At 40.0% G+C, this 14,319-nt stretch overlaps 1 protein-coding gene across 1 annotated transcript in view; it reads right to left on the reverse strand.

Annotated features, from left to right (window-relative positions):
- Positions 1-13,943, reverse strand: part of ZNF385D (zinc finger protein 385D) — a gene marked incomplete at its 5' end in the record, with an annotated part of 434,342 nt that extends 420,399 nt beyond the window's left edge. The window contains one exon of the mRNA XM_080639318.1: positions 13,841-13,943. Within this exon, the coding sequence (XP_080495444.1) occupies positions 13,841-13,943 (103 nt within the window). The remainder of the gene's footprint in view (positions 1-13,840) is intronic.
- Between the last annotated feature and the right edge of the window lie 376 nt (positions 13,944-14,319).

The raw sequence follows: 14,319 nt of genomic DNA on the forward strand, positions 1-14,319 counted from the left end.
CTAGGGAAGCCTGTGGAGCTAATGAATCTGGGGCTTATCAGGCTCCAAATTCCAGACAATTTGGACTCTCATTACAGTTGTGAAGAAAAATCCTGAAGAATTTTACACCCATGGAAAACCCTACAAATTACTTTAAGAAAATCAAATTACAGGCTATATCTCAACAGCAAATAATTCATATTGATCTAATAGAAGAATCTGTAGCACACCAGATGGAAATTCAAACAGGCAGGTTGCAGGAACATAAAATCCTAAAAATGAAAGGCAAGAGGTTAAGCAGTAAAAGAAATCACATTTACATCCTTGCTTTTGACAGTGACACTTGCATTTAACTGAGGTTATGGGGACTAAAAAGGGGAAAGAATTTCTGGAACAGCGAAGACATGGAAAATAGCATATCATGAAAAGCAGAGTGAGAGAAATAGAGAATATATGATTGTGTATTAAGAGTCTTTTTCCACCCAAGACTGGTAACAGGAAGATTCGTGGCAGACAGGCTACCATGGGATAATGACAGAATTATAAATACGAATATAAAAAGCATAGGGGAGACACAACCAAGTAAAAATATTGAAGAAAAAAAGGCCTCTTTGTTGAAATTGAAAATGATTGCTACCATCTTATAGTTTGGGCAAAACCATTTTATTTCACAGGCCCAGGTTACACTTAACATAACCTGCGTATACATTTCATTTTGCATATACCCCTAACCTTCTATACTTTGAGTATTCTTACTAAACTAATTTGTGGCAAAACTTGAGATTTAAGATTATGCAGAGGATGGCTAAAAAGCAAAAAGGACTCTTCCATTTTGATGAGAAGCAAAATAGATGCAGAAATTTTGCAACTAACATATGTATACAAAGCACTGGAAAAAAAACAAACCCAAAATGAACAGGCTTTGCTAAATACAGCTATTAATCATATTTTCCTACATAAACTTAAGGTTATTAAAAACCTTAACTGTACGGTTTTTATCGACAGCATTAAAGCCATTCAGGAATGGCTTTATTCAGGAACCAAAATGATTATGCACACATCAAATATCTACTATTTCAGGTCTTTCTTGAAATCAGCATGTTATCAACCTATGGGGAAACAGAATAATTAATCAACTTGACATAAAATTGTTTTCCAAAACATTACCAAGCAAGTCAACAAATAACCCTTTTTCTTGCCTTTTCCAGAGGGAAAGAAAAAGGCTTACTTGTAAACAGATGGACCTGAAAATGGCCTGAAACTTGGCAGGTTTAAGCTTCAGTTATCCACACTTCACAAATAAAATTTCACCTTGCCAGAGGAGCAAGGAGAAGAAATGACAGCACTATCTTGTTACAGATTTTCACATCATGATATTTACCACCATCCTATCGCTGTCAAATCTGATTATAAACCAGGGATCAGTAAGCAGGAGATTAAAGGCTCATCTGAGAAGATGGAACAAATTAAATTGATGAAAACTGCCCATACTGTGTCAGTTTTACAGAAACAGCCATCCACACAGAGGAACTATAGGAATTACAGATAGGCCTGCTCTGAGTCACTCTCTGGCTTTGAAATGTAAATGAAAACTGCTGGAATTGTCAAATATAAAGAGCTAACTTTATATACATATATATATATATATATATATATAGTGGGAGTCTCCTCACATTAACAAGCTTTATATTTATATAAATATAAATTTATATTTTTTAATATCAGTATTATATTAAAACAGAGATCCTTGTTGATCCTTGGGCTTTCTCTGCTGCTATTGAAGAATTTTTTCTCCATAGGCATTATATGCATTCAGCTTCTACTCTGTAAGAAAAGTACTTACTGCTGTGCAATCTTTTAGGCATGTAGTTAAGGCACTACATAAGCACGTAAGGTCATCTGAGCATTTATCCACCTGAAGCTGCTACAGAGAAGCCAAGGCCCAGAAGAAAGAACTGGATGGCTGTAAAAGCAGCACGAAAACCTAGAAATAGAGGTTTATGTACATAATCTCTACTGGATGGGTGGTTGAAGAGTGAGATTTTATTACTCAAGAAGAAAAAGTGTGGGAGATAAGTTGCCTTTCCCACTGCCACCCAAGTAAACAAATAAATAACAGTCTGCTCTTCCAGTTGCCACAATGGGAATCTGCATTTTCCAATTCCTTTTACTGATCTTACAATTTAGCAACTATGTTCTGAACATGAGATGATGCAAGCTGAAAATGGGTATCCCTCAATTGCCCAGTGCTCCATAGACCCTTGACCTTTCTGAGCATGTATAAATACGTTACAGAATGGCAAGTAATCTCAACCCCTATAAGCAAAGTGACATGTTTGAAGTCTGCCTTTCCAAAAGCGACACCCCAGAGAGGAGGCAGACACACACACACAGGCACTCCACAGAGTACCTAATTCTAATTTGAGAGCTACGTGGGCCTGAATCTATTCCTGCTTCTTCATGCACAAGAGCAGGTGCAGGCACATTCAGGGAACTGTCTCCTATAGCATGCAGGAGCCTCTCCTAGGAATGTGCTGGGTGTAGGAGTAGTGGATCATCAGGACAGAGCAAGTTTAATTTCGTTCTCTGAACAGCAAATGCAATTTTGCTTGCCACATCCTGGGAAAAGTACAGCAGCAAAACTTTCCTCCCAGGGTGGATTTACTAAAGTGATTTTTTAAAAAATGAATGGAAAGAGAGAAAAAGAAACCCTATGCAGAATAAGACCCCACTGCTTACATAGTTTTTCAACTATACTGCCTGAAATGAAAGTTCCACTGTGACATTTTAAAAGAATTTATTTTCTCTCAGCTATCAATAAAGATAAAAAAAGTTGGTGGGGGGAGGATGAGAATCACTACCCAGAAAGTCAGAATAATCACTTTCCCTGTGCTCCTCATCGTCCCACATTTTCCTTTATGGGTTTTTCTGCTTTTACTGCCTACATTCTTCACCTGAAGTCAAACCCTCTGTTTATGGCATCACAGTGGTTGCTGTGGAGGTTATTACAATGTACAAAGCCAGAAATGATGAGTTTAAATTTGGAATGAGCAGCAGTATCTCACGAAATGTGTCTACAGTAGTAGGAAGTAAGAAAGAAAAAAATAAAAAAAGGAAGTAAAAAAGAGCATATATATTGAAAACAAGTAAATTAACTTCTTAAATGACTGTTTGCCATCGACTTTCATTATGACAACTGTTTTCAGATATGTTACTAATGGCTTGTTGTAGAGACTAAGTGCTAAACTATACATATGGAAACAAGCGCACAACATGAACAGACAGCGCTAACACAGATGGCAGCAGAGTTCCTAGCCACGCTCCTCAGTAGTGCCTGCTGTTATTGCTATCTTCTTCTATTGCAAAAACATACAAACAAAACAAGGTAACACAGACATGCACCGTGCGGTGCTGTTCTGACAATAAAAATACTTCATGTCACCCTTCACGCAGCACATTTCCAATGCACCAGATTCAAGGCTCAGTAAGTTATGGCCAGAGAACACAGATTTCTGAAAAAGCTATTAGTTCATTGTAATTCCTTCTGCTACACAGATTGGTTTCATACACACCTACTTGCACATAGACACATTTAAAAATACAACTGGTTTAGTGCAGGTGTTAATTCTTAAGAAACATGTTAAAGATTAGGAATAGGAGAAGCCTGTCTTGCCATTATCATCAGCCACTGCCAAATTTTCACAACTTTGACAGCAGATACAGTCCTTAATTTTCTCCTACATTACGAAAACCATAAAAGACTTAATTGAATTCATTTCTAAACCACGTGTTGCCCCTAGCTTTGACACCTGAAGTATTACTAGGAATGTAAGGTCCTAGGAAAACCACTGAATAAAGACTTCTGAATCAGACCTGTACTGACAGAAACGCTTACCCATGTACTTGTTAAAAACAAATCCTTCAAAGAGCAGAGGGACAAAGATAAAATCAGATATCGGGTTAAAATAATAATAATAATAATAATAATAACAACAAACGGGGAGAACACAAGCAGGAGAAAAATTTCAAACTGAGTCTTTAATGGTCACAGAACTCAATGAATGATGTTATTAAAATACTAAGGAAAGAAAATGCTTTTACCTTGAATGCATTGACAGTGTCCATGGTCCAATGTATCCTATTACATGACTGCAGAAGCATTAGTAAATTAAATATAACAAATAGGTGAATTTATTAGGATATGTAAGACACTGGCTGTTAATACCAAAAATTATAAAGTGCTTCCTTGGAAGATACCAGGACATAAAGACAAAATGTAACTGCAGCTTCTTGCACAGATTCTTCATGACAGACACAGACGACTTCCAGAGAAATCCACCCACCGCGATGCAGAGTGGTACATGGAGCCTCAGAGCAGGCAGCCATGTTACTACACTCCGGCGGGACTCAGAGAGGGCTGTGAGCCCATATCCAACTGGAACATCAGGGTTCCAGACTCTTTGCCAAAGAAGCCAGAGACAGGCTTCAGAATTAAAGAATTAAGAGTCCACTGACATGCAGAATGTCTGGTTCATGGACAGCGAGGCACATAAGTTTTCTTCTAACAGAACCTAGTGAAATGGCCTCTGCTATAGAGCTCCATTATAATGACCAGAGACCTCTGTGGTATAGACTACAGTGGAATATTTCAATTACTCAAGTTGCCAAGGCTCTTCTTGTCAGAAAATCTTATCCACACTTTGATTTTTGCGACAGATAGCTCCAGGGCCAGATAGCTGGCATACACTTCCATATCTCATAAAAAGTTACTATGTTTCTAGGTGAATTCTGATTAGCGATTGCAAGCCTAGTAATAGTTACCACTCTATTCAAGAACCATATAAGCAAATTGTTAGCTTTCCATGGTAATTTTAATAGAACATCCTAAAATGCGGCATTTTGCACTGTGTTTTGCAAGTGATACTTCAGATTATCAGTGGAATCGTTTTGGCACCACTTACTCTAGGCCTGATTTCTAGGAAGATGGGGCCATTGTCTAGAACTCCCATTTTTCCAGTTTGCAGACTCAATTTTGAATCTTGACTTGTGAAAAAGCAGCCAGTTGCCAGATTTTGTAGATTCTCCTTTCCTGGATGGTTTTAGGACTGGACTGAAGAAAGCCCTGGGCAGATTGATCTGATCTCACAGCTGACACAGAGCAGGAGACTGGACTAAAGATGTTTCTTAGGACTCTTCCAATGTCAATTATTCTAGTCATTCCTCAGGTTTATATTAAATACGCTGAATATGATCAGAACTCACTAAAACTAAAGATTTTATCTTGACTAAAACAAACAAAAAAAAAGTCATATATTATTGTCACTCATACAAAGAATGCAATACAGAATTTTGCAACTTTCCTCTTTTTACACTTAGAAATAGTCAGTTTGCAGAATACAAAAACCATTGGGTAAAAACGTCCATCTACCATCAAATTGCCATCATGGTATTACAGGAATAAGATAGGGGAAATAAAGCTAGCCATGATGCACAATGCATCTCCAGATCTACTGTCCCTGTGTCCTGGTTTAGCAGTAGCAGTCATTTTTTCTACTGGTGCAGTGCTGTGTTTTGACTTTCGACCTGGGAATAATACTGATAAAGCTGATGTTTTCAGTTGCTGGTCAGAATGTTTACCCTGACCAAGGACTTTGTGAGTCTCATGCTCTGCCAGGGAGGAGGAGAAGCCGGGAGGAAGCAGGGACAGGACACCTGACCCAAACTAGCCAAAGAGGTATTCCATACCACAGCACGTCATGCCCAGGATGTAGAACTGAGAGTTCCCGGAAGGGCTGGAGCACTGCAGGGTGGGGGTGAGGTACCGGTTGGTGAGCGGTTGTATTCTCTTGCTTGTTATTTCCTTTATCATTATTACTATTAGTGGTAGCAGTAGTGATTTGTGTTATACCTTAGTTATTAAACTGTTCTTATCTCAACCCGTGGGAGCTGCATTCTTTTGATTCTCCTCCCCGTCCCTCCAGGAGCGGAGGGAAGAAAGGTGGGGGGGGGGAAGTGGACTTCGTGGTTCTGATTTACGGCCTGGGCTTAAACCACGACACCCTGCAATGGAACAAAGCTATTAAGAACCCTGAAAAACTCTCAGGTATCAATTATCATTCTGCGAGATCATTTGTCTCTTTCAGTCCCTGTAACAAGTGGCAAAACAGCAGAATTCAAAAAACCTTGAAAATAAGCTACCAACTGATATAGTGCATTCAGCAAATAGCTTGATCCCACAGAATCAAGTCATTCCAAGATCAGAAGCTCACTCCAGTCACTACAGTTTCTGAAAGGTGATCTTTTTCCCATCTTTACACTTACAATAGAGTCCTCTCCCTAAAAGTAAAGTAACTGAGCTGGGGCTAGCTCCTCATCCTGGACATTCAGGAAACAAAGACTATACACATACAAAAATAAATAAAAAATAAATAAAAATTGCTGCTGGACTGATTAGACCATTACCACTTCTCAGTAAAAAATAACAAGACATCCTCCTGTTGCACAAAGAATAAAACCAGTGATAAGGTCATTTTTGCTTCATTAGAACTTGCCTTGGTAGGCCAAAGGCTCGAAGTAATTTAGGCTGCACCCAACTGTACCAGTAACACAAACAACTGACCACGCCTCAGGCTACTTAAACGTTAACTGAAATCAATACCTGGATGGGAGCAGCCTGCCATAGAGAATCTATAGAAGTCCAACGTCATCCAGACTGGAAAAGACTGTGTTTCCCTAAAGCATTTCTTGTGTTCTAAAGAGCATGTTCCTTCAGTTTTTAAATGGATTTGAGACCTGAATCTCTCTTGAAATTACAAATAGCTAGACAGCAAAAAAAAAAATCACACCTCTGGTTTCAATGAAAATTGACGATTCCCATTCCCTCAAACACAGGCTGGAACATTATAAGCTGTATACTAATGATGTCAAGGTTTGATTATAGGGATATCTTGTATTAAAAAGTGATGCAAAAGCCCAGAGACATTCTGCCCACCACCAAACACAGCATCTCATCTGTTTTGCAATCCTGGATGATGCAAATGCATCGCAAGGGTACCTTGATCTTTCTACATACAGCTTCTTATTACAGAACCTCCTCTCACCCCCTAAAAAATTTTACTTACACCCACTTCTTTTCTAGGAGCAACCATGACCTCCCACATAAAACCACAGTGACTATCAGCCAAAAAGATTAAATTGGTAGGACACCTGGTTATACTACGCATATTTACTCAATCCAGCTTCTGGAGAAAGAGTATCTCTTCTCAACCTCCCATTCCTCCCCCTCACTACAAATGCCAGCAGTTTAGACAGCTCTGCAGTTTCAGAGTGATAAGTATTGAACAAAATACTGGAATGGTTTGTACAGCAAAGCTCAATGCAGTCATTGACAATAACAAGTCTTTTTTTCTCACTTCCCTCCACAGGCTTTTGGGTTTGTTATCACAAACTAACAGTTCTACTTTAATCTGCCTTCAGGAGAAAGTTCTACCCACTAATTCCTACTCCTCATTTCTATTTTTTGGTATTTTCCACAGGAATGCAGCATCAACAACTCTTAATGAAGATTGTTCATAGAGAGCACACAAAAATATTCTTAGACATCACAGTACACAAGATCACAAAGTCATCTTAAAAAGAACAGTATGTTTTACACAACATTTCGGTTTTATTTATTTAGCAGATCCTTCAGTATTTACCTTCCAAATGGAACAAAGTGGGGTTTTTTTTTTAATGGAAATAAAGAAAATCATTTCAATGATACTACCACAAAATAAGTCTTAGTGCTATTAAATAAGTCAAGGTACAGTCAGCGTAATAACTTGTTAATAAAAGGACATTAATTTTCAAAACACTGTTTAACTAGCAATGAGAGTGCTATCTGCAAGCCCACTCACATGGCAAGAGGTGGGAATCTGCATTTGCTGGCCCAGCCTCCCTGAGACGTGGCCCCTTCATTTGCACTGTGACACTTGTTCACTCTATTAACATTATTAATCAAAGAATGCCACTATAGTTTTGTTTTATTTTTCATTTAATGCCTCAATATTTTAATTAGCACTGATTTAAAATCCATCAACAGAACAGAGCACAACAAAGCAAACCTACAACAATATTCCTGGTTTAACTGTTATACTTTTATGTGTATTGCAACTCTGTCATGATTTTGTATGATTAGAGATACTACAGCCTCTCTCTGATTTCATATACACAGAGAAAATATGCAAATGCTACCCTATAGTTTCATGAGAAAGAGAGGTTGAATCCTAAAAGGATAAAGACATTCCAGGTTTTGGGATGGCTTATCCTTCTGCTGCTTAGAATAGCACTAGGTAAAGTCCAGCCCAAATACATATGGGAAAGCAGTCAGAGTTGCCACAGTTCAAATCAATTATTATGGTGACGTCATGAAACAAATTCAGTACATAAACAGACATTCCAACTTTAGTTAAGGGACAAGATGATTCATTGTTGTACCATGGCAAGGCTAAATGGAAAGACAAAGGCAGAGACACTAAACTGAATACTAACACTGGAAACTTCCAGATGTAAGTATAAAATGCCCCTGAGCCAGGGCTACTCAAAATATGAAATACTTCAGAATGTACTAAAATGAGATAGATTCTATAGTTCTGTCAGAGTAATCATTTCACCCAGCTTCATAATTTTAAACAGCATGAACCAAATAATCAGGAAAGTGATCTCCCCACCCCCAGCTTTTAAAGCACACCTTGCTTTTCCCAGCAAAGTGATTTATGACCTTTGTGTGATTAAAATTCTCCAAATCTTCTGTAAAAAAAAAAAAAAAAAAAGGTCAGAAAAATAAATCTGGTTATGGAGGGGAAGTCTCCAGTTTCTTAACTACTTTTCTGTGCCGAAATTAGATTTAAATGAATATCGTAAAGTTGTATTTGAAGATGACCTAGAAGGTGGGTTTCTCATTCTATTGTAAATTCAAATTTAAAATAAACCATTGATCAGTAGCTCTGATTACTTCTAATTATGCAAGTTATAATGCTAGGTTTTATCAGTATCATAAATAACCTCCCCGGTGACCTAGGGGAGAAAAGGTACATGCAGGCATGTAAGAGGTACCTACTGGTTTTATTGCGCCCATTACCAGCCACGAAGGGTATTACCCTTTTAGAGTATTATTTTTTAGAGTAACACGATTATGAACTGATTTTAAAAACAAACAAACAAACCATACACAGAATGGAACTTAAGTCCTAAAATCTTACAAGTTCTTTAAGAGGTTGTACCTCTTACATATATAGTCTGATTAAGAGGTATCAGTTGGCATCTGCATCAAAGAGAAGGCTAAGCAAGTTAAAATACATTTGGTAAACTAACTCTTTTACCCCTTTATCTTAACCCATTATTTGTTCTGAAAGCCATGCCTTCACAGCAAGATCTGCATTACACATGACAAACACAAACTCACTGACTAGTGAGACCCTAAAGTGGCTGAGGCATCAAAGTGTTAGTAGATCGAAGCAGAAATAGCATCAATGTTCACACTTTCTGAACATACAGACTATAAAAATGCTTTAAGATTTAAAGTCTACCTGCAGATTATTCCAGCTGATCACAGAAAAGAGGTTTATTTGTTTCAAGAAGACAACTTCTATTTTTAGATTTATATATATAAATAGATATATAAAAAATGCCTACATGAATTTCAGACATTTACTTTTACAAATACTACAGTAAGCCAAGTGTAAAAAGTGAGGCATTGAGAACTATGCCTCCAACAAAACAGAAGATTTAGTTATGACTACCTCAATATGACCAAGAACATTATTTCCCAGGAGACACAGAAGGGAAAAGAAAGGAACAAGCTGACAAAAAATACTGAAGCATACTCTGGAATGTTTCAAGAATAAATGTGAGAAGATGAGAACATCTGAAAGTGGAAAAACTCAAGCACAACTTTATTGCCCTGCCATTAAGTGTGGATTTAGTCTAGTCCAGCAGCAACCAGAAGTCATTGTCATCAGGATATATGTATATATCTAAGTTTACACAAGAGTAAAACAATGTGCAGGTCTGTATGCAGCTCTTCCACCAGTTCAACACAGTTAGAGGAGTCCACTTCTCTAGAGACATAATATGCTGACTTCTGTCCTTACCGCGTTACAGCCTTTCCATTACACTCAAGTGGAATAAACACCAAGCAGAAATCAAGACAACATTTTTTTGTCCTGTTCTGTGACAGCTCTAGACAGGTGAAGACTAAAATTGGTTGGCAGGTCCAGGTGAAAAACAGAGCTGTGCCGCTAGAGCTCACATTCATTTATCCAGGCTACCTGGCCATGACCCAACGTACTGGCTCAATACCAACTGATTTCATTGTGCTGGCTGAAGCACAGACAACTTCTGCTCCCCAGCCTAAATTTGTGACATTTTGTTTAAAAAAAAAAGAAATAAAATAAATTAAGAAGTAATCATTTTCTGTCTAAAATATCACCTCTGTATGCACACACTCCCACGTGTTCATCTAGCACTATTTACTTGCTCTGTTTTCCACTGGTGATTGTTTTATTTCTAACTTTCACATAGCTTTAAAAAGCTTTCTCTCCGTTGTTTTCAATTATTCGACACCACTGAAAATACCTTTGTGTTTCATAACCTCTAGTCACAAACTTTCTGTATGTGCTCCTCAAGGGAGGAGATTTTTTCATCCAAGTATTTCTAAGTTTTCTTAAGTAGCACAGTAAAATACTACTTGATTTACACTGTTGTTTCCATGATGCTACTCATTAACATCTTCCACTTAGAGAATTCTGGCTGTAGCCTTCCACCCAGGTTTTGAAGCTCTTAGGAGACTTTACAAGTAAGGTGTCAATGCCAAACCAACATTAAATCATTTAAAAATAGGCTTTTTACAAGACCGTTATTATTCATCATCTTAACAGGATCTTGACTTTTTGCTTGCATCTTGACAAAGACTTTGTTTACTGCCTAGACCACAATGGATAGAAATGCTTGTACTTTACAAACTATAAAAAGTGCAAAACAAGAACTTCAGAACATGAGATCACAGGGAAAATTTCATGTTGTGTTTTAAAATATTTGAAAAGTATAGCATAGTCTCCATAATTGCTCATATAAAAGGTGAAAAGAATGTCAAAGCTGGCAAATATTTGTAACTTGACTCAGTTAAATGGCAGATTTGCTCAGGTGTTCCCAACTCAGTATGCACTCTGCCAATTTAGATCCTGAAGTGATGCCCAGATAAACATATCTGAAGCCAAACATACACAGAAGTACCGTGCTTGGTCTTTAGCTGGTGTCAATCACAACAGTGCCATTCAGATACACAGGGCTACACCACATTTTACCAACAGAGGCTGGTGGCACATTGAAATGGTTTTGCAGCAAAGAGAGAATAGGAAAGAATAACATTACTTCCCCAAAAGTCTTCCATACTTTCAATAACTCCCAGTTCTCTTGTGAACAGTTCTCATTTCACTTTGATGACTGCATGCATGCATGAATCAAACCTGTGAGTCTGCTTGCCAGTTAAATATTGCTGACAGCTCACACAGCACATTTGTCTTACTTATAAACCCTCTAATGCTACAGCTTTAACATTTTATGTAAATTTCCCATTTCTGCATGAAATCATCAATACTGTCTAAAAAATCTGAAATTTATCTAATTTCAGGTAAATCCTGAATCCATTCTTGGAAAACAGAGGGTTTCTATAACTTTGAAAATTTAAGAAGCATGCTAAAGTAATACTACACTTTCTTTCTTTCTCCCCAAAAATCTCCCTATAGAACACAATCAGTATTAGGGATGTACAAAGTAGGTCTAATTTTGGTTTTGCCTTACATTTGGAGCTCCTAAAGGATAGTAAATGACCTGATAAATAATGACAGTGTACATTGCAAAGACAGCACAGCAGAAAGAATGATTATCCTTAAAGTACAGTTGAAAAGTAACTGGGATGCGAACCGTATGTGCTGCATTTAAATTTAGTGTTCCATGTTGTTACAGCAATTACTTAAATGAGAATTTACTGACATATGACACTTTACAAAACATTTTGAAGAAGTAACTCTGAGACACTGAAGCACACCACACCTTTTTTGTTATGCTAAATTAGAACTCTGTTACAAAATATCTCCCTAAATTAACTAATTTATGGTAGAGCTACTTTGATAATATTTTGACTACGGCGGCATACTGCAGAAGTATAAAACTTTGCCACAATTGCATAGCTGTATCAGGCAAAGGTTTTCAGCTTGGCCAGACACCTTACATCACGCAGTCTGTGGGTTCAATCACGGCTCTTCTCAGGTCAGTGGCAAAATTCCCATCGACTTCATTGCATCCAGGATTTTGGTCTATGCACCTAACTACTGCGTAACATCCACAAATAACAGAGATATTACTTAGAGGGATCCCACCAACTCGTTTGTTCATCTGTTATTCCCCACTACCAGCATCACACTTGGAATTCATAGGATAAATATTTACAACTACTGTTAAACAGCCACCTCTATTCTCTAGCTGGATGACACTTCCTTTTCTGCACAGTCACTTCTTTTAGAGGTTTTCTGACATCCACTGACAAAACCTTTGCTCAGACTTTTAGTCTGTTTCCTCTTTGCCTTGTGAAAGATGCACAAACAAGCAAAAGAGAAGAGGAGGTGTGGCTGCAAAAGCACTCTAGCTCAGAAACACCTGGGTGAAAGTCGGCTGGAGAAGTGACTTCTAGCTTTCTCTCATTTCAGACAGGCATTCAGGGTTATTATTACTTTCATAGCAAGCACCTTTTTCAGAACACTGTCACCTAAAATGCCAGGTTCCTCATCATCCCAACACCTTTGTCGTCAAGATTGCTGCATGCACTACAGCACTCTTCATCCTTGTGAGGAGTGCAAATTACTCCTTCAGTCAAATTATTTCCTCTGGAAAAGGCAGAAAGTTACTCTGGAAACTAATATACCCAACAACAAACAAGCACAGATTCAAGCAGAACTCAAACTCAACTTAAACTGTTACTTTATCCTTGAGGGGCTAGGTGGGAGACTTCCGCAAACCCACTTACCCAAACAGTTCCCCTATTTGTTCCCTAGAGTGTTCCCAATAGGGGAACACACAGAACAAATTCTAGTGAGATTTCCAGACACTGCGATCGGATCTATGAGCAGTTGGGTTTGCTCATCAAAGCAGACTACAGTGACAGCCAAGTGGCACAGTAAGGAAACTATACATGACAAGGCTTAGCTCTAGGTAACCGCATTCACCGATCTGCACACAGTGAAGAGGTCACGAACCTCAACACTTGTTTTCAATAGTTCACGCAAGACCGTTCCCTTCTGTTTCCAAAGCCAGGATCTGATTTTGAAAGAACTGCTTGTGCACAGCATAGCCCTGGAAGAGAGCATCTGTCTCCACTAACAAGTAAAGGGGGGACAACAGCAGTGTTTTTAACGGTGTTTCCCAGGCATTCAGACCAGACAGATGCAAGCCAAAAAAGATTTCGAGGACTCTTCCCAGATTCACTGGCGTTTGCCAGGTTGCAAATGCTTTCTGCAACAATCAAAAAAGCCGCTATCAAAGCAAATGCCAAAATGCACGCGAAGCCTTTTCCTCTCCCTTAGCCCCAGTACGTGCTAAATAAAAGGCATGAGGGGCAGCTCGGCGGAATTTGGAGGCAGGGAGCTCCCCTCCCATCCAACCCGCTGTATGGGAAAGGAAACGAGGATCCCCCTGCCCCCTACGGAGCCCAGCGGCTAAGACAAGTCACAAGCAAGTTAGCCTCGGGGGTGCCCCGCTCGGACCTCGGTGCTCCCCGTCCCACCTTCGCTGTGAGCCCCTCTAAGCCCCGCCGCGGCCGCCCTCTTACCGTGCCGCGGCTGGGGCTTGCCTCCCGGCGTCTTCTCTTTCCTGCCTCCCGCCGCGCTCCGCATCCGCCAGCAAGCCGCCCCCCTGCCCAGCGAGCCAGCCATGCCTCGGCAGACCCGGCCCGGCCCCGCGCCCAGCCGAACCCGGCGGTGGAGCGCGGGACCCGCTGCCCGAAGGCGGTGGCGGCGGGCGGGAGCAGCGCGGTCCCGCCGGGCCCGCCTCCGCCCGGCCCGGTGTCAATCAGCGCAGGCGGGCAGCGCGGAGCCCCGGGCTGCACCGCCCCGCGCCCCTGGCTGCCGTGGACGGGGCACCGCAGGACAGCGCTTGGCCCCCTGCCCGGTCCGGTCCGAGCGCCGCCGCCTGCCGGGGAGGGGTAGAGCGGCGGCGGCAGCCCCCTGTTCATACCGTGCAGAGGGAGAACATCAGCAACGCTGGTGGGCTCCCGGGACCAGAAGGCTTGCACACTTGGGAGATGACAGT

Source organism: Psittacula echo (assembly GCF_963264785.1).
Source record: "Psittacula echo genome assembly, chromosome: 2".
In the NCBI taxonomy this organism is placed as follows: Eukaryota; Metazoa; Chordata; class Aves; order Psittaciformes; family Psittacidae; genus Psittacula; species Psittacula echo.